This window comes from Coregonus lavaretus (assembly GCF_964263955.1).
Source record: "Coregonus lavaretus genome assembly, chromosome: 5".
Lineage (NCBI taxonomy): Eukaryota > Metazoa > Chordata > Actinopteri > Salmoniformes > Salmonidae > Coregonus > Coregonus lavaretus.
The window spans coordinates 5,418,285-5,437,533 of record NC_139992.1 but is presented as its reverse complement, the minus strand read 5'-3'; the positions used below and the strand labels follow the sequence as shown (position 1 = coordinate 5,437,533).

At 42.4% G+C, this 19,249-nt stretch overlaps 1 protein-coding gene across 1 annotated transcript; it reads right to left on the bottom strand.

The window, feature by feature from the left end:
• Positions 1-2,456: 2,456 nt before the first annotated feature.
• LOC311129070 (trace amine-associated receptor 13c-like) lies at positions 2,457-3,413 on the bottom strand (the record flags this gene model as incomplete). Its single annotated transcript, XM_084161339.1, has 1 exon — positions 2,457-3,413. One exon carries the CDS (start codon positions 3,411-3,413, stop codon positions 2,457-2,459), a length of 957 nt encoding a protein of 318 aa, XP_084017465.1.
• Positions 3,414-19,249: the final 15,836 nt, after the last annotated feature.

The following is a 19,249-nucleotide window of genomic DNA, read 5'->3' as shown; positions in this document are numbered from 1 at the left end:
GAGCGACTTACAGGAGCAATTAGGGTTAAGTGCCTTGCTCAAGGGCACATTGCAGATTTTTCACCTAGTCGGCTCGGGGATTAGAACCAGCGACCTTTCGGTTACTGGCACAACGCTCTTAACCACTAAGAACAGACATACTTCTCTTTGATTTGAGGCAAGTTATCCCTCTCCGTCCTCTCTGTTTCACTTTGCATTTTTAATAACAATGTACCCCCTAAGGTCGATGTCCTTGCCCCCGTGGAAATCTAATTAGCATTGTTTTTAAATCCCCTTAAATCTGTCAGTTTAGGTTAGAGTTAACAGTTTTTTTGCATAGGATGCATCTCAATCCACCGCATCCTCCTATGTCGCACTTCCACATCTGCGGTGAAAGGTGACAGAGTTAGTGGTGCTTGTCAGTTCATGAGACATCCCCAAAATCGGTCTTCTCACAAAACCATCTGTAGCATCCTAACGGTTTGGCCTACGTCAAAGGCTGCACTGAAATCTAACAATACATCTCCAACTATCCTTTAATTATTCATTTATTTTTACCAATCATCAGTCATCTGAGTCAGTGCACTACAAGTTGAGTGCCCGTCTGTCACGAACGTCGAACGGAGTAGACCAAGGCGCAGCGTTGAAAGCAAACATACTTTATTTTTCAAAGTGATAACCCGAACAAAACAATAAACGAATAACGTGACGTCCTAGGTTCACAACCAACTTGGAACAAACCAAAAGGAACAAGATCCCACAACAATTGTGGGAAAACAGCCTGTTTAAATGTGGTTCCCAATCAGAGACAACCAGCCACAGCTGACACTCGTTGCCTCTGATTGAGAACCACACTGGCCAACATAGAAATAGAACACATAGAATTTAACATAGAAACAAAACACATAGAATCTACACACCCTGGCTCAACATATAGAGTCCCCAGAGCCAGGGTGTGACACCGTCTCTATATGCATGCTGAAAGTCAGTAGCTAACCTGTTCTCTGAAATATATAATTGTATTTGGTCAAACACAATCCTTTCCATAAGTTTACTAAGAACAGCCAGCTTGAAGTGGTTCAAAATTCAGTTCAGATGGACATTTTTTTAAGTCTATGGGGATGTTCCTATGGAATGCCACTATTCATTTTGATTGAATTTGCTGTAGTGAATACACCATGAAATGATGCCCTCTCATCAACTTCCCTACTGCCAAATTTCTTACACAGCAGGCTGACATGTGGCATGCCGTCTTGTCTCCTGAGGTTCAGGATTATGGTCCAAACTGAGCACTGACATCACCCAAAACAGTTACATTTGGCTCGTTACTCCAGCATTTTGGATTTGACATCAAATGTTTAATTTGAGTCCACATTATAGAATGCCACCTTTTATTTTAGGGTATTTTCATACACATCTGTTTTACCGTTTAGAAATGAAAACACCTTATGTATTTGGACAACTTCACTTGTAGTGTATTAATAGTAGTAACCCTTTACTTCTTTCAGCACACTACTACAACAGTGTGACTGTTTTGGAATAAAATGTTCATATATTTCCTTTAACATTCTCTGTGTTGTGTGCTTATTGTTTAACCATTGATATGTTCTAGGTCATTTTGAGACCTTAAGGAGCATCAGGTACTGCTGGAATGTCTACCAATGGCATGTCCATCTTTTTGTGAGAAATTACACTGGTCACTCAAAACATTTATATAGCATTAAGAAAGTATGAATAGTCTTCAATTTAGATTAGGAACTGCAAAAATACTTTACTAATGATTTGTAAATAGTTTATAAGGACATTTTATTAAACATCTTATGATTAATTTTATAAATCATTAATACATAAGCTATTTAGAAATGTGAGAATACCTAGATTACTAAATTTAACAAATGTGGGAGTAATGAATAATAAATAGTGAGAAAATTGTAAATGCCTTACACATGGTTTATTACTGAACACTATAATGTTTTACCCATGATTGCATATTCTTGCATTTTACCCTCAACTACTTACACAATACACCATTGAGATAGACTTGGACGTTATCTGATATCATGCATTATTGTACATTTCAACTTTACCACACTTGATGAAGGCATTGTATCCCAATTGAGCCACAAGAGGGAGATGTTAAACAACATATAGAATGAATCTTGACATCCTCGGAATGTACTATTAGAATACTTACTTTTTATCATTAAATAACATGGAACAACCACAGACTTTGGTATTTGGAATATACAAACCAAATTGACTACAATGTCTTTTATAAAACAAGCTTATGCCTTCTTATGCCTTCTCCAAGTCATTCCATTCCAATCCATCAAAATCATTCTGTATCACCACCACATGTATCTATGATGACAACACTGAGATGAATAATGTCAGTGTATTGTTACATGAAAGAAGCAATTACAACAAATGTATTACAAAACATATCAAACCCATATTTAGGAATAAAAACATAGGAACTATGAACGTCTTAACTTCAGAGTTAAAATAAGTGTAGCTGTTACTTTGAACCATGGATAAAAGAAAGCATAAATTATTGGATTAATTAAGGAATTAACAAGTGGCAGACAGCTGATGATAAATGATAAAAAATTGTCAATAAAAAAAAAAAGTAAATAAAAATAAAATGGAATCCAACAACTTAGATAGGTGAAAACAACAATAGCTAGAGTTTTTGCTGCTTTTCTCTCTGACTTATTTGCCTGTACAGTTTTAACACCAGACACACTGGCAGCCTCTTTTGAAAATACCTTTCTGGCCTGTGATATGGCCACCACAAATATTTTCAAATAAAGTGTTATAATAATAGAGCATGGGACAACCATTGTAATTACAAAGTCAATTATATTACCCCAGACTGACCCTTCTACAGTAAAACATTCTTTCAAACACCTACTGGGTACCTGTACATTTACAAATATGTTTACAATAGCAGCATCGTATATGATACAACAACACCAGGTAATGGATATACAATACATCATTCTTGTTATTGTTATTTTAGAGTGGTACAATAAGGGATCACACACAGCAACATAACGATCAACAGATATCAAGACCATATTGCCCAGAGATAAAGAAGCACATAAACAAGTGACATAGAAATAAAACACACAGAAATATTCCCCAAAATCCCAGCATGGTTCCATTAATGCTACAGTCGTTAATGGTATCACAATCAGTCCCACCAGGAGATCTGCCACAGCCAGAGAGAGGATGAGCAGGTTGGTTGGAGTGTGGAGCTGCTTGAAGTGAGAGATGGAGATGATCACCAGTATGTTCAAAAATACTGTAACTGCTGAAATCAATGAGAAGAAGATGTACAGTGTTATGTAGATAGACGTCGATAGCGAAGCCTTTCTGCAAGAAGAGTTTCTGTCTTGAAAACAGTATTGAACATCTTCATGTGTCTCCATTTGTAATAAAGGGTCAAAATGCTGAGGTCCTGCTCCTGCTTAATCCTGTGTGTGACCCTGTCAGGTCAGCCTTCTGACAAACTCTGAGCTCTGCCTCTCTATTTATCCCTGAATGACTGACACACACACACACACACACACACACATACACACACACACACACACACACACACACAAGTGAGCACAGAAATGAACAAACGGTGTGATAAACAAATCATTTGTGAAAGCATGATGTAATGTATAACAAAGATTGTATGTTGCTATGGCCACCTAGCCTGTCCATTCTTACTGATAGTTAGACATCAGAGAAAAGGTACATTTTCTCAACTGAACATTTTAATGGAGAAAATATAGTATGGTTGATGTTTTGGTCACTCAAAGGCTATTTTACATGGGAAACAGGATAACTGTGTAAGACTAAGTGTTTTGGTTGATGTCAGTGCTCAGTTTGGACCATAATCCACAACCTCAGGAGACATGACAGCACACCACATGTCAGCTAGTCAGTGTGGTGGAAAGCTGACAGTAAGGAAGTTGATGAGAGGGTATAACTTCATGGTGTACCCGCTTATAGCACATGCAATCAAAATGAATTGTGGCATTCCATAGGAACATCCCGTAGACTTGTAAAAATGTCCATCTGAACTGAATTATGAACCATACTTCTTCAAATTGAGGGAGACTTTGTCTCAGTTACATCATGGGGACAAATACTATTTGTCAGACATAAAAACAACCACACTGTATTCTGACCCAATCACCCCTTGATGTTTTTTTTTTTTTCATTTATGGTGTGTTTTCTCTGATAAAAAAAAAAGAAGTGACTACGAAATGTGATTTCCAGTTCAGTTCAGTTGTATCGATCAATGATCTCAAAAGCCCTTTAAGTAATTAGGGACTGTTCAAAATGCCAGAAGGTTGAGGGCTCGTCGACCACCACGGATGAGCTCAATCTCCCTGCATGTTTCATTAGGCCTACAATACGATCAGAGCCGGCTGCAGACAATGATCAGCTAGTGGGATATCAGATTTCCAACATTTTGATGCCAATTATATAACATATATTCAACATATTTTCCACTAACAGGTTTCTGTTCCAATGCACCCCACAACCAATAAACAAAGCACACCAACTTCGGGCACTTCAATATCATGGCTTGAGTTTTCAACACCACAATAAACAGACTATGACAATCGCGACAAACACAAAATACATCCCTGCCTACCTTGTAGGCCTACACATATCGAAGGCTTTACAATCTCAGAATGTCATTCGCCTTATTTGTGTTTTGTAACAGATGTCTCTTTCCATTCATGAAATGTCCACTGCACTGTTTGAATTGATTGAGTGATTTTTTGTTGTTGTCAGTAAACATTTGTATATATATACACTACCGTTCAAAAGTTTGGGGTCACTTAGAAATGTCCTTGTTTTCGAAAGAAAAGCAATTTTTTTGTCCATTAAAATAGCATAACATTTATCAGAAATACAGTTTAGACATTGTTCATGTTGTTATATATATATATATATATATATATTTTTTTTTTACCTTTATTTAACCAGGTAAGCCAGTTTAAAACAAGTTCTCATTTACAACTGTGACCTGCCCAAGATAAAGCAAAGCAGTGCGATAAAAACAACAACACAGAGTTACATATGGGGTAAAACAAAACATAAAGTCAAAAATACAACAGAAAATATATATACAGTGTGTGCAAATGTAGCAAGTTATGGAAGTAAGGCAATAAATAGGCTATAGTGCAAAATAATTACAATTAGTATTAACACTGGAATGATAGATGTGCAAGAGATTATGTGCAAATAGAGATGCTTGGGTGCAAATGAGCAAAAAATATAACAATATGGGGATGAGGTAGTTGGGTGGGCTAATTTCAGATGGGCTGTGTACAGGTGCAGTGATCGGTAAGGTGCTCTGACAACTGATGCTTAAAGTTAGTGAGGGAGATAGCTTCAGAGATTTTTGCAATTTGTTCCAGTCATTGGCAGCAGAGAACTGGAAGGAATGGCGGCCAAAGGAGGTGTTGGCTTTGGGGATGACCAGTGAGATATACCTGCTGGAGAGCATACTACGGGTGGGTGTTGCTAAGGTGACCAATGCGCTAAGATAAGGCGGGGATTTGCCTAGCAGTGATTTATAGATGGCCTGGAGCCAGTGGGTTTGACGACGAATATGTAGTCAGGACCAGCCAACAAGAGCGTACAGGTCACAGTGGTGGGTAGTATATGGGGCTTTGGTGACAAAACGGATGGCACTGTGATAGACTACATCCAATTTGCTGAGTAGAGTGTTGGAGGCTATTTTGTAAATGACATCGCCGAAGTCAAGGATCGGTAGGATAGTCCGTTTTACGAGGGCATGTTTGGCAGCATGAGTGAAGGAGGCTTTGTTGCGAAATAGGAAGCCGATTCTAGATTTAACTTTGGATTGAAGAATCTTAATGTGAGTCTGGAAGGAGAGTTTACAGTCTAACCAGACACCTAGGTATTTGTAGTTGTCCACATACTCTAGGTCAGACCCGTCGAGAGTAGTGATTCTAGTCGGGTGGGCGGGTCTCAGCAGTGTTCGATTGAGGAGCATGCATTTAGTTTTACTAGTGTTTAAGAGCAGTTGGAGGCTACTGAAGGAGTGTTGTATGGCATTGAAGCTTGTTTGGAGGTTTGTTAACACAGTGTCCAATGAAGGGCCAGATGTATACAAAATGGTGTCGTCTGCGTAGAGGTGGATCTGAGAGTCACCAGCAGCAAGAGCGACATCATTGATATACACAGAGAAAAGAGTCGGCCCAAGAATTTAAACCTGTGGCACCCCCATAGAGACTGCCATAGGTCCAGACAACAGGCCCTCCGATTTGACACAATGAACTATATCTGAGAAGTAGTTGGTGAACCAGGCGAGGCAGTCATTTCAGAAACCAAGGCTATTTAGTCTGCCAATAAGAATGCGGTGGTTGACAGAGTCGAAAGCCTTGTCCAGGTCGATGAAGACGGCTCCACAGTACTGTCTATTATCAATCGTGGTTATAATATCGTTTAGGACCTTGAGCATGGCTGAGGTGCACCCATGACCAGCTCGGAAACCGGATTGCATAGCGGAGAAGGTATGGTGGGATTCGAAATGGTCGGTGATCTGTTTGTTAACATGGCTTTCAAAAACTTTTGAAAGGCAGGGCAGGATGGATATAGGTCTGTAACGGTTTGGATCTAGAGTGTCACCCCGTTTGAAGAGGGGGAAGACCGCGGCAGCTTTCCAATCTCTGGGGATCTCAGACGTTACGAAAGAGAGGTTGAACAGGCTAGTAATAGGGGTTGCGACAATTTCGATGGCAAGTTTTAGAAAAAAAGGGTTCAGATTTTCTAGCCCAGCTGATTTGTAGGGGTCCAGATTTTGCAGCTCTTTCAGAACATCAGCTGTCTGAATTTGTGTGAAGGAGAAGCGGGGGGTGGGGGAGGCATGGGCAAGTTGCAGCGGAGGGTGCAGAGCTGGTGTTTGCTAATCCAAGTTTATCATTTTAAAAGGCTGATTGATCATTAGAAAACCCTTTTGCAATTATGTTAGCACAGCTGAAAACTGTGGTGCTGATTAAAGAAGCAATTAATCTGGCCTTCTTGAGACTAGTTGAGTATCTGGAGCATCAGCATGTCACGTCTCCTCCCGTTGCTCCCCTCCGGCGCTCTGATTCGCCGGTCTACTGAGCCACCGGTCTGAGCGCACCACCTCGGCAACACCGGAATGGAAACCCAACGCACCCTAATCACCTCCAGCGCATCTGCACCTCATCATCTCATCACCACCCCTATTTATCCCTGGACTGTTCTGGAAGATGTTGTGTGTGATTGTTTAGCTTTGTGTCGTTTACTCTATCTTTGTTATTTCTCTTTGTCATTGTTTAGTAAACCTTGACCTTGTTAATTCTTGCGTCTGCGTCCTACCTCATTCGTATACTCAGTACTCATCACACAGCAATTTTGGGTTCGATTACAGGCTCTAAATGGCCAGAAACAAATAACTTTCTTCTGAAACTCATCAGTCTATTCTTGTTCTAAGAAATGAAGGCTATTCCATGCGAGAAATTACCAAGAAACTGAAGATCTCGTACAACGCTGTGTATTACTCCCTTCACAGAACAGCGCAAACTGGCTCTATCCAGAATAGAAAGAGGAGTGGGAGGCCCCGGTGCACAACTGAGCAAGAGCACAAATACATTAGTGTCTAGTTTGAAAAACAGACGCCTCACAGGTCCTCAACTGGCAGCTTCATTAAATAGTACCCGCAAAACACCAGTCTCAACGTCAACAGTGAAGAGGCCACTCTGGGATGCTGACCTTCTAGGCAGAGTAGCAAAGAAAAAGCCATATCTCAGACTGCACATCTTAATCTTTTCTTTTTAGTCTGAGATATTATTTAGATGTTTGGGGCTGCTGAGCTATTATGTGCAGGCATAATCAAAGGGACACTAGACTAGAGCACTTGCCAGAGTCTTTAAGGTGCCTATAGCTAGGTTTTCCATCTAATTGGCGACAGACTGGTGAAAGCCCTCAATGGTGCTGCCCATGCTAAAACAGGCTTTGGGAAAGAGGGCCCTCTATCCACTCGATGATCAGCTCAGACAGTTGAGTTCCAGAAAACAGACAGGGCAGCTATTCTGAAGTTGCCCATACCTGTTTTCCAGCTGTCTCTTCAGATGTAGAAGACATACAGCAGTATGTGAGCAGCTGAAGTGTGTATATGCACACTAAAACCAAATGGTTCTACATGGTGCCAGATAAGGGTTCTTTGTCTTGTAACCATAGTGGATCCCTTTTTGGTGCTATATGGAACCATTTTTGAAGGTTATACCCTTTAATGAACCCTGTTCTCAACCAGCTGGTAGGGCATGTTTTGACAATAGATTTAGAAGTGGATGTGAAAAAAAACATCACTTGAACCTGATTGGTCAACTCCCCCAGCCCTCCTGCATCAATTAACATAATATGTATGATTTTGGGTTGCTGCAGTTCAGTGTTGTGGCACTCTAACTTTGCCCATTCAGAGGGCTGTAAGAAAACTCAAAATCAGTCACCAAAGTTGTTGTACAAAAGTCAGGAATTCAATTAGTGAGGGATTAATATAGCACATTCCTGTCAGTAGAGACCTTGAATAGTAGGAATATGTAAATACAAAAGTTTCAATGTAAAAAGGTTCAAAAGCAAGAATTTGAATATGAATTTGGAGGACAGAAATTATTAAATATTAAAGTATTAGACCTATCACTAAAAGCTTCAGTCATACAAAAGTTATACCTAAATCTGAACTAGTTTTCAAGCAAATTAGTAAGATTGTCTCACCCAATGTTCAAGAATGGCCTTTTTCCCTTTATTCAGATTACAATCACTCATTTTCAGTTATTTGAAAACGAAATCATCTCCCAAATATCACTATTTCTAAAACAAGGCATAGAAAGTTGGTTGCAATTTCAATTTAATCCTCCAAAAACGAAGGGAGAGAAAGTAAGGAACTTGTCTGTCGGCCTTGCATTAAAGAACATAATTTGTTAAGGAAAACTGTGATAAATAAAAAAGTATATCAGTTTCATTTAAGGACCAAAGGATTGACAGCCGTCCCATATAGATTGCAAAATAGTTGGGAAGAGATTTTTGACGTACCGATCCCATGGCGTAGTGTTTATGAACTGACACGCAAAACGACACCGGATTCAAAAATTAGAATCTTTCAATTTAAATTATCATATAAAATTCTTGCTACCAATAGAATGTTATTTACAGTGGGGAAAAAAAGTATTTAGTCAGCCACCAATTGTGCAAGTTCTCCCACTTAAAAAGATGAGAGAGGCCTGTAATTTTCATCATAGGTACACGTCAACTATGACAGACAAAATGAGAAAAAAAAATCCAGAAAATCACATTGTAGGATTTTTTATGAATTTATTGGCATATGATGGTGGAAAATAAGTATTTGGTCAATAACAAAAGTTTCTCAATACTTTGTTATATACCCTTTGTTGGCAATGACACAGGTCAAATGTTTTCTGTAAGTCTTCACAAGGTTTTCACACACTGTTGCTGGTATTTTGGCCCATTCCTCCATGCAGATCTCCTCTAGAGCAGTGATGTTTTGGGGCTGTCGCTGGGCAACACAGACTTTCAACTCCCTCCAAAGATTTTCTATGGGTTTGAGATCTGGAGACTGGCTAGGCCACTCCAGGACCTTGAAATGCTTCTTACGAAGCCACTCCTTCGTTGCCCGGGCGGTGTGTTTGGGATCATTGTCATGCTGAAAGACCCAGCCACGTTTCATCTTCAATGCCCTTGCTGATGGAAGGAGGGTTTTACTCAAAATCTCACGATACATGGCCCCATTCATTCTTTCCTTTACACGGATCAGTCGTCCTGGTCCCTTTGCAGAAAAACAGCCCCAAAGCATGATGTTTCCAACCCCATGCTTCACAGTAGGTATGGTGTTCTTTGGATGCAACTCAGCATTCTTTGTCCTCCAAACATGACGAGTTGAGTTTTTACCAAAAAGTTATATTTTGGTTTCATCTGACCATATGACATTCTCCCAATCCTCTTCTGGATCATCCAAATGCACTTCAGACGGGCCTGGACATGTACTGGCTTAAGCAGGGGGACACGTCTCGCACTGCAGGATTTGAGTCCCTGGCGGCATAGTGTGTTACTGATGGTAGGCTTTGTTACTTTGGTCCCAGCTCTCTGTAGGTCATTCACTAGGTCCCCCCGTGTGGTTTTGGGATTTTTGCTCACCGTTCTTGTGATCATTTTGACCCCACAGGGTGAGATCTTGCGTGGAGCCCCAGATCGAGGGAGATTATCAGTGGTCTTGTATGTCTTCCATTTCCTAATAATTGCTCCCACAGTTGATTTCTTCAAACCAAGCTGCTTACCTATTGCAGATTCAGTCTTCCCAGCCTGGTGCAGGTCTACAATTTTGTTTTTGGTGTCCTTTGACAGCTCTTTGGTCTTGGCCATTGTGGAGTTTGGAGTGTGACTGTTTGAGGTTGTGGACAGGTGTCTTTTATACTGATAACAAGTTCAAACAGGTGCCATTAATACAGGTAACGAGTGGAGGACAGAGGAGCCTCTTAAAGAAGAAGTTACAGGTCTGTGAGAGCCAGAAATCTTGCTTGTTTGTAGGTGACCAAATACTTATTTTCCACCATAATTTGCAAATAAATTCATTAAAAATCCTACAATGGGATTTTCTGGAATTTTTTTTCTCAATTTGTCTGTCATTGTTGACGTGTACCTATGATGAAAATTACAGGCCTCTCTCATCTTTTTAAGTGGGAGAACTTGCACAATTGGTGGCTGACTAAATACTTTTTTCCCCCACTGTATATGGGGGATACAATCTTCCCAGTTCTGCAGATTTTGCTGTGAAGACACAGAATCATTAGATCATTTGTTTTGGTTCTGTCCATTTGTAGCTTGTTTTTGGACACAGGTCCAGGAATGGCCAAAGGATTGCAATATTTACCTGGAGCTAACCTTGCAGATAGCATTACTGGGTGAACTGAAAAGTCATAGTCAATCGATCAATAATATAATAATACTTTTAGCAAAAATGTTTATTTTTAATTCACAATCTGTAGAAGCAATGAGAATAGAAAGGTTCAGAACTTTTGTAAAACATCACAGTACAGTTGATATAATCAAATATATATGGCAAATAGAAATCCTATATGGATGGTGTTAAGAGATAGATGGGAGGTGTTGAATGGAGTTGAAGGATGGGACTAAAAACAACTAACAACAAATAACAACAAGATAACTAATAATGTAAGCATACTGTGTCCATAATAAGTATATAGGTTGTATGTTGGGAGCTTTTGGGAAAGAGCACAGTTAGAAAGACATGGCATATAGAAGCAAACCGGATGGACATCATGAAAATGATCGGCGAGGTTGAGAGTAGAAGAAGTTCAGGAGCAAAAACAAATAAAATAGAATTAATTATTGTAAAATTGACTGTGTCCATAAAATGTAGATAGTAAGTATAAACTGGAAGTAGAGGCCTAAGCATTGTTGTTCACTAATTTACCCCAAGTAGGGAAAGGATGGCGGGGTTGAAAAGTAATAAAGGGGAGTATATATATAAAAAACATGGGGGATTGGAAGTGATGCAGACAATTACATTGATGGAAGTTACAATCTTTCTGCAATATTAAGCTGATCTACCCCCCCCCCCCCCCCAAAAAAAAAAAATATATATAAAAAAAAAAAAAAAAAAAAAAAACATAAAATAAAAGAAAAATATAAAAAATATATATATATTTTCGTAAAAATGTGCTTAACCGGGTGGTTTATACAGTGCATTAGGAAAGTATTCAGACCCGTTGACTTTTTCCACATTTTGTTACGTTACAGCCTTATTCTCAAATGGATTAAATAAATGTTTTTCCTCGTCAGTCTACACACAATATCCCATAATGACAAAGCGAAAATAGTTTTTTGCAAGTTTTGGCAGTTAAAAATAAAATAAAACTGATTTACATAAGTATTTAGACCCTTTGCTATGAGACTCGAAATTGAGCTCAGGTCCATCCTGTTTCCATTGATCATCCTTGAGATGTTTCAACAACTTGATTGGAGTCCACCTGTAGTAAATTCAATTGATTGGACATGATTTGGAAAGGTCCCCAAGAACACAGTGGAACCACCAAGACTCTTCCGAGAGCTGGCCGCCCGGCCAAACCCAGCAATCGGTGGAGAAGGGCCTTGGTCAGGAAGGTGATGGTCACTCTGACAGAGCACCAGAATTCCTCTGTGGAGATGGAAGAACCTTCCAGAAGGACAACCATCTCTTCAGCACTCCACCCATCAGGCCTTTATGGAAGTGGCCAGACAGAAGCCACTCTTCAGTAAAAGGCACATGACAGCCCACTTGGAGTTTGCCAAAAGGCACCTAAATGACTCTCAGACCATAAGAAACAAGATTCTCTGGTCTGATGAAACCAAGATCGAACTCTTTGGCTTGAATGCGAAGCGTCATGTCTGGAAGAAACCTGGCACCATCCCTACGGTGAAACATGTTGGTGTTAGCATTATGCTGTGAGGATGTTGTTCAGCGGCAGGCACTAGGAGACTATTCAGGATCGAGGGAAAATTGAACAGAGCAAAGTACAGAGAGATGAAAACCTGCTCCAGAGCTGTCAGGACCTAAGACTGGGGCGAAGGTTCACCTTCCAACAGGACAACGACCCTAAGCACACAGCCAAGACAACGCAGGAGTGGCTTCGGGACAAGTCTCTGAGTAGCCCAGCCAGAGCCCGGACTTGAATCTGATCGAACATCTCTGGAGAGACCTGAAAATAGCTGTGCAGCGACGCTCTCCATCCAACCAGACAGAGCTTGAGAGGATCTGCAGAGAAGAATGGGAGAAACTTCCCAAATACAGGTATGCCAAGCTTGTAGCATCATACCCAAGAATACTCTAGGCTGTAATCGCTGCCAAATGTGCTTTAACAAAGTACTGAGTAAAGGGTCTGAATACTTATGTAAATATGGGAGTTTTTATACATTTGCAAAAATTTCTAAAAACCTGTTTTTGCTTTGTCATTATGGGGTATTGTGTGTAGATTGATGAGGAAATTGTTTTATTTAAACCATTTTAGAGTAAGGCTGTAACGTAACAAAATGTGGAAAAAGTCAAGGGGTCTGAATATTTTCAGAATGCACTCAGTAAAAAGTACGGTGGAATAAGAATAGGGTACATCTATTTTTTATAAAAGAATACTTATTTTGGTGAAAACTATGATTTCATTGTTGACAAGACACTACATTTGTGATGAGTGTGACAGAAGGAGTCAGGCGCAGGAGGGTAATCACCGAATGCAGAGTTTATTCCGTCGTACACGGAAGACATGAGTAAACAGGGCCTCCGCGGTCTGCAGGGCCATGGGGAGACCGAGCAGAGGAAGGAGGCGGCAGGACTTGGAAAAGCAGTCCACAACGACCAGGATGGTGGTGTTACCTTGGGAGAGGGGAAGATCAGTCAAGAAATAAACACTAAGGTGAGACCATGGTCGTTGTGGAACTGGTAAAGGTTGTAACTTACCCGCTGGGAGGTGTCTAGGTGCCTTACTCTGGCCGCACACCGAGCAGGAGGAGATGTACACCCTCACGTCCTTAGCCAAGGTAAGCCACCAGTGCTTTCCGATCAGGCAGCGCACTGTACGACCGATACCTGTGTGACCAGAGGAGGGTGACTTGTGTGCCCAGAAGATCAGACGATCATGGATAAGAGCAGGCACGTACCGCATTCCAGCTGGACACTGAGTTGGAGATGGATCTGTGCATAATGCCTGCTCTATATCCGCGTCCATCGCCCATACTATCGGCGCCACAATGCAGGAGGCCAGGAGTATGTGGGTGTTGTCTCGGGGCCTCTCCTCTGGGCCTCTCCGGCTGTCATACAGCTGGGTCAGTACGTCTGCCTTCACCTTCTTCGTACCCGGAATGTATGACAGTGTAAAATCAAACCGGGTGAAGAATAGGGCCCACCTGGCCTGGCGAGGATTCAGCCTCCTCGCTGCCCGGATGTACTCCAGGTTACGGTGGTCCGTCCAGACGAGGAAAGGGTGTTTCGCTTCTTCGAGCCAATGCCTCCACACGGTCAAAGCTCGGACAACAGCCAACAGCTCCCGATCACCAACGTCGTAGTTCTGCTACGCCGGGCTGAGCTTCTTAGAGAATAAGGCACAGGGGCGGAGCTTGGGTGGTGTGCCCGAGCGTTGATATAGGACAGCGCCTATCCCTACCTCGGACGCATCCACCTTCACTACGAACGGTAGTGATGGATCGGGGTGGGCCAGTACTGGGGATGAGGTGAACAGACCCCGCAGTTTGCTGAAGGCCAGGTCAGCCTCAGCAGACCAGCGGAGCCGGGACGGCCCACCCTTCAACAGGGATGTAATGGGAGCTGCGACCTTGCCAAATCCCCGGATAAACCTCCGATAGTAGTTGGCGAAGCCAAGGAAGCGCTGCACCTCCCTAACCATGGTTGGAGTCGGCCAATTAAGCACAGCTGAAATGCCATCTCCCTCCATCTCCACACCTGAGGTGATAATACGGTATCCGAGGAAGGAGACGGACTGCTGGAAAAACATACACTTCTCTGCCTTGGCATAAAGGTCATTTTCCAACAGTCGGGCCAGCACTTTGTGAACCAGGGACACATGCTCGGCGCGCGTAGCGGAATACACCAGGATGGCATCGATGTAGACCACCACAACGCGACCAAGCATGTCCCGAAACACCTTGTTCACAAAGGACTGGAAGACGGATGGAGCATTCATCAAACCGTAGGGTATCACCAGGTATTTATAATGCTGTCTTCCACTCATCCCTCTCCCGAACACACACCAGGTTGTATGCAAGATGGCGTAACAGTGCGGTCGTGTTTTCTGTCATGTCCTCGTGTAAACAGACAGTTTTTTAGTTTTTTATTCTTTAACTAAATATACCTTCCAGCAACCTGCCTCACCCAACGTGGAAAGGATTTTATTATTTCTTTATAACTTTTATCAAGAACCTTAAGCTGAAACTAGTCTAGCTGCAACCGAATGGCTGTTGTAGCCAGCTAGCTAGCAAACTTGCTATTAGCCGACTTTAGTGGTCTAAACCATTGTCCGTGGCCTGCACTACCCACCAGCAAGCTCTAGCTCTAACATGGACAATTTGTCGGCCAGTCTGCACAGCGTGCAATCGACCCAGAGCATATCGGATCATCGCAACTAGCTAGAGGCAACCGTATGGCTGTTGTCGTTGGCTAATTACCGCTGATCCTTAGCAAGCACCAGTTAGCCTTGAGCTAGCCTCGAGCCAGGCCCATCTCCCGGCTATCTACCTCTCTGTCAACCGGACGGGACCTCCTAGTGTTGACACGGAGCCCTGCCGATCCAACACGACTGGTCTGCCCACGAAATCGTCTGATGTGGTTTCAACAGGCTTCCCGTTACGACGTCGACCACGAAGAGCCATCTGCTAGCCCCGGCCCGCTAGCACACGCAAGCCGTGCCTCTTGCTCGCCTGTGCTGTAGCAGCCCCCGAACTACCTCCGAACTCTCCTATTGCTGTTCACTGGACCTTCTGATAACTCAGCTATACAGCTGTTGCCTGCTGGACTGTTACTTTATACAGTACCGCATCCTGTTTATGTTTAGCCTCAGCCCAAACTTTGTCGCCATTACCAGCTGTTGTCTTAGCTCTCTCGAATAACACCTGTGATTGCTTTATGCCTCTCTCCCATGTCAATATGCCTTGCTTATTGCTGTTTTAGTTATTTCTTATTGTACTATTTCACTGTAGAGCCCCCAGTCCAGCTCAACCTGCCTTAGATAGCTCCTTTGTCCCATCACAATACACGCGGAGACCGACTCAATCGGTGCCTCCAGTGATGCTATCTCTTTCATCGTTACCCAACGCTTAGGTTTACCTCCACTGTACTCATATCCTTCCATATCCTTGTCTGTACATAATGCCCTGAATCTATTCTACAACGCCCGGAAATCTGCCCCTTTTATTCTCTGTACTCAACACACTAGAAGACCAGTTTTTAAAGCCTTTAGCCATATTCTTATTCTACTCCTCCTTTGTTCCTCTGGTGATGTAGAGGTTAACCCAGGCCCTGTAGCCCCCAGTATCACTCCTACTCCCCAGGCGTTATCATTTGTTGACTTCTGTAACCGTAAATGCCTTGGTTTCTTGCACATTAACATCAGAAGCCTCCTTTCTGTCTAGATAGAACTGCCAAAGGGGGTGGGGTTGCAATCTACTGTAGAGATAGCCTGCAGAGCTATATCATACTATCTAGGTCTGTGCCTAAACAGTTTGAGCTTCTACTTCTAAAAATCGACTTTTCCAGAAATAAGTCTCTCACTGTTGCCGCTTGCTACAGACCCCCCTCAGCCCCGAGCTGTGCCCTGGACACCATATGTGAACTGATTGCCCCCCATCTATCGTCAGAGTTCGTACTACTTGGTGACCTAAACTGGGATATGCTTAACACCCCGGCCAACCTACAATCTAAACTAGATGCCCTCAATCTCACACAAATTATCAAGGAACCTACCAGGTACAACCCTTAATCTGTAAACATGGGCACCCTCATAGATATCATCCTGACAAATGTATCCTCTAAATACACCTCCGCTGTCTTCAACCAGGAACTCAGCGATAACTGCCTTATTGCCTGCATCCGTAATGGGTCCGCGGTCAAACGACCACCCCTCATCACTGTCAAACGCTCCCTAAAACACTTTAACGAGCAGGCCTTTCTAATTGACCTGGCCCGGGGATCCTGGATGGATATTGACCTCATTCTGTCAGTAGTGGATGCCTGGTTGTTCTTTAAAAGTGCTTTCCTCTCAATCTTAAAAAAGCATGCCCCATTCAAAAAATTCAGAACTAAGAACTTATAGCCCCTGGTTTTCCTCAGACTTGACTGCCCTTGACCAGCAGAAAAACATCCTGTGGCATACTGCATTAGCATCGAACAGCCCCCGCAATATGCAAGTTTTCAGTGAAGTCAGGAACCAATATATACAATCAGTTAGGAAAGCAAAGGCTAGCTTTTTCAAACAGAAATGTGCATCCTGCAGCACTAACTCCAAAAAGTTATTCGTCCCCTGCCTCAGGTGGACCAGCCGCTCGCCCGCCTCTCGGGCGGGTGATCGAAGACCGCCCAAAAGAGGCGAGCGAACTCCCCGTAGTCCTGCAACGCGACTCCTCCTTCGTTCCAAACTGCATTGGCCCACTCCAGGGCTTTCCCCGAGAGGCAGGAAACGAGGACGGACAACTTCTCTCGCTCCGATGGCGTCGGCCTGATGCTGGATAAAGCTCCAGTTGGGGGAGGAATCTTTCGCAGAGCGCCGCCGTCCCGTCGAACGCCCGTGGTCGGGATATCTGGATCCCTCCGGGTGCTGGGGTGTAGGTGGCTGGATCCGGTTGGCCAGCTGGTCTCGACAGATCGGGTTCTCTCCTCTCCAGGCGTTGGACGACCTGAAGAACCCGATGCATCGCTTCCCCCAAGCTGGCCACCATCGTGGAATGCTCCTGGACCCGTGCCACGACTCCAGGCATGCGCTCCTCTCCTGCTGACTCCATAACGGGTGGGTGATTCTGTGATGAGTGTGATAGAAGGAGGGTTATCACTGAATGCAGAGTTTATTCCGTCGTACACAAATAGTGCTTTATAGCGACAAGCGAAACAGGCACAGGGGAAAATCTACCCTGGCAATACAAGGTAACGGTAGCTCCAACAATAACAGGCACAGGGGAAATATCTACCCCGGCAATAATAAGGTACAAATAAACAATCACCCATAAAGACAAGGGGGGCAGAGGGAACACTTATACACGGACTAATGAGGGGATAAGAACCAGGTGTGTGTGATTGACAAGACAAGACAAATGGAATGATGAATAATGGAGTGGCAGTGGCTAGTAATCCAGTGACGACGAACGCTGAAGCCTGCCCGAACAAGGAAGGGAGGCAGCCTCGGCGGAAGTCGTGACAACATTAGGCAACATACATTGGTTTAACAACATTTCATGACCCATGGAATTAATTAATCCATATTCAGACTTAATGTCGCCTATAAAATAATGCCTCTAATAGTAATAAAAACTGCACTTAGTCATATATTATCTCAAAATGTAGTCTGAACATGTGGGAAACATTGTGGAAGGACCTGGATTAATTGAACTTTAAGAAAACCAACACCACCTGAAAACACATTCATTTAATATATGCAATCAACGTCATTTATAAAAATTTGACATCAGTCCTCATTTAACAATGATTACCTACATACAGTATATAAGCCATTGAAGCAGACCTAAAGTAATTTTTGTAATATTGTTGAGATGAGTAAAAATGCTATGCAAATTGCCATTCTAATATGTTATCGCTGGTCCGACCCTCTTGACTTCTCAACTGCCTGGTAGAATAAACAGCAAGTTAAAGAAAAAAACGATTGGAAATTCCTGTTTGAGTTGTTAGTAATAGGACTTTATGATTAAATAATTGTTTCTAAAAGTTTTTCTAGAAGAGACAGTTAAAGAGATAATTGAAACCTTTATGGTGCTATAACGAACCCTTTCCTAAGTTTCTATAAAGGTTCTGGGAACTAGTGACAGGTTGGCACTTATCAAACCAATCAAAAATGTTGCATAGATGGAGCTTCAAACAGAGGTTGTTTTTCTGGAAAAATTTCAGCAGTAAGCTAGCTATCATAAGATACAAAACTAACGGTGAGTGTTAGATGCCAGCCCTGCGATTCAAATGCAAAATCTCATACTGAACTTCTTTAGACTTCCAATACTCACGACAATGAAATTAGATTTGGAAGGAAGGCCTTGAGAAACTACAGGACAGATCACAGTATATGTCATTTGGCCAGTGCATAAGAAAATTGACAGTCAGGCAGTTGATAAGATGGCATATCTTTATGGTGGATGCACTAATGGCATTCCATAGGAACATTACATAGACTTGTAAAAATGTCCATCTGAACTGAATTATGAAACAATTCTTCAAGTTGAGGGAGACAGTTACATCATTGGGAAACATATTTGCCAGACATGACCCTGCAGTATTCTGACCCAATCATATTTTTTGTCTGGTTTGTTGTTCTCTCAGATTCCAGAGGGACCTGTTAGCACTAACATGCAAGGCTCTGTAATAACGACACATACATCACTCTACCAATTAAAGGTGTCAAACAACACACACACACACACACACACACACACACACACTGTCAGTCAGTCACACAAACACACACACACACAC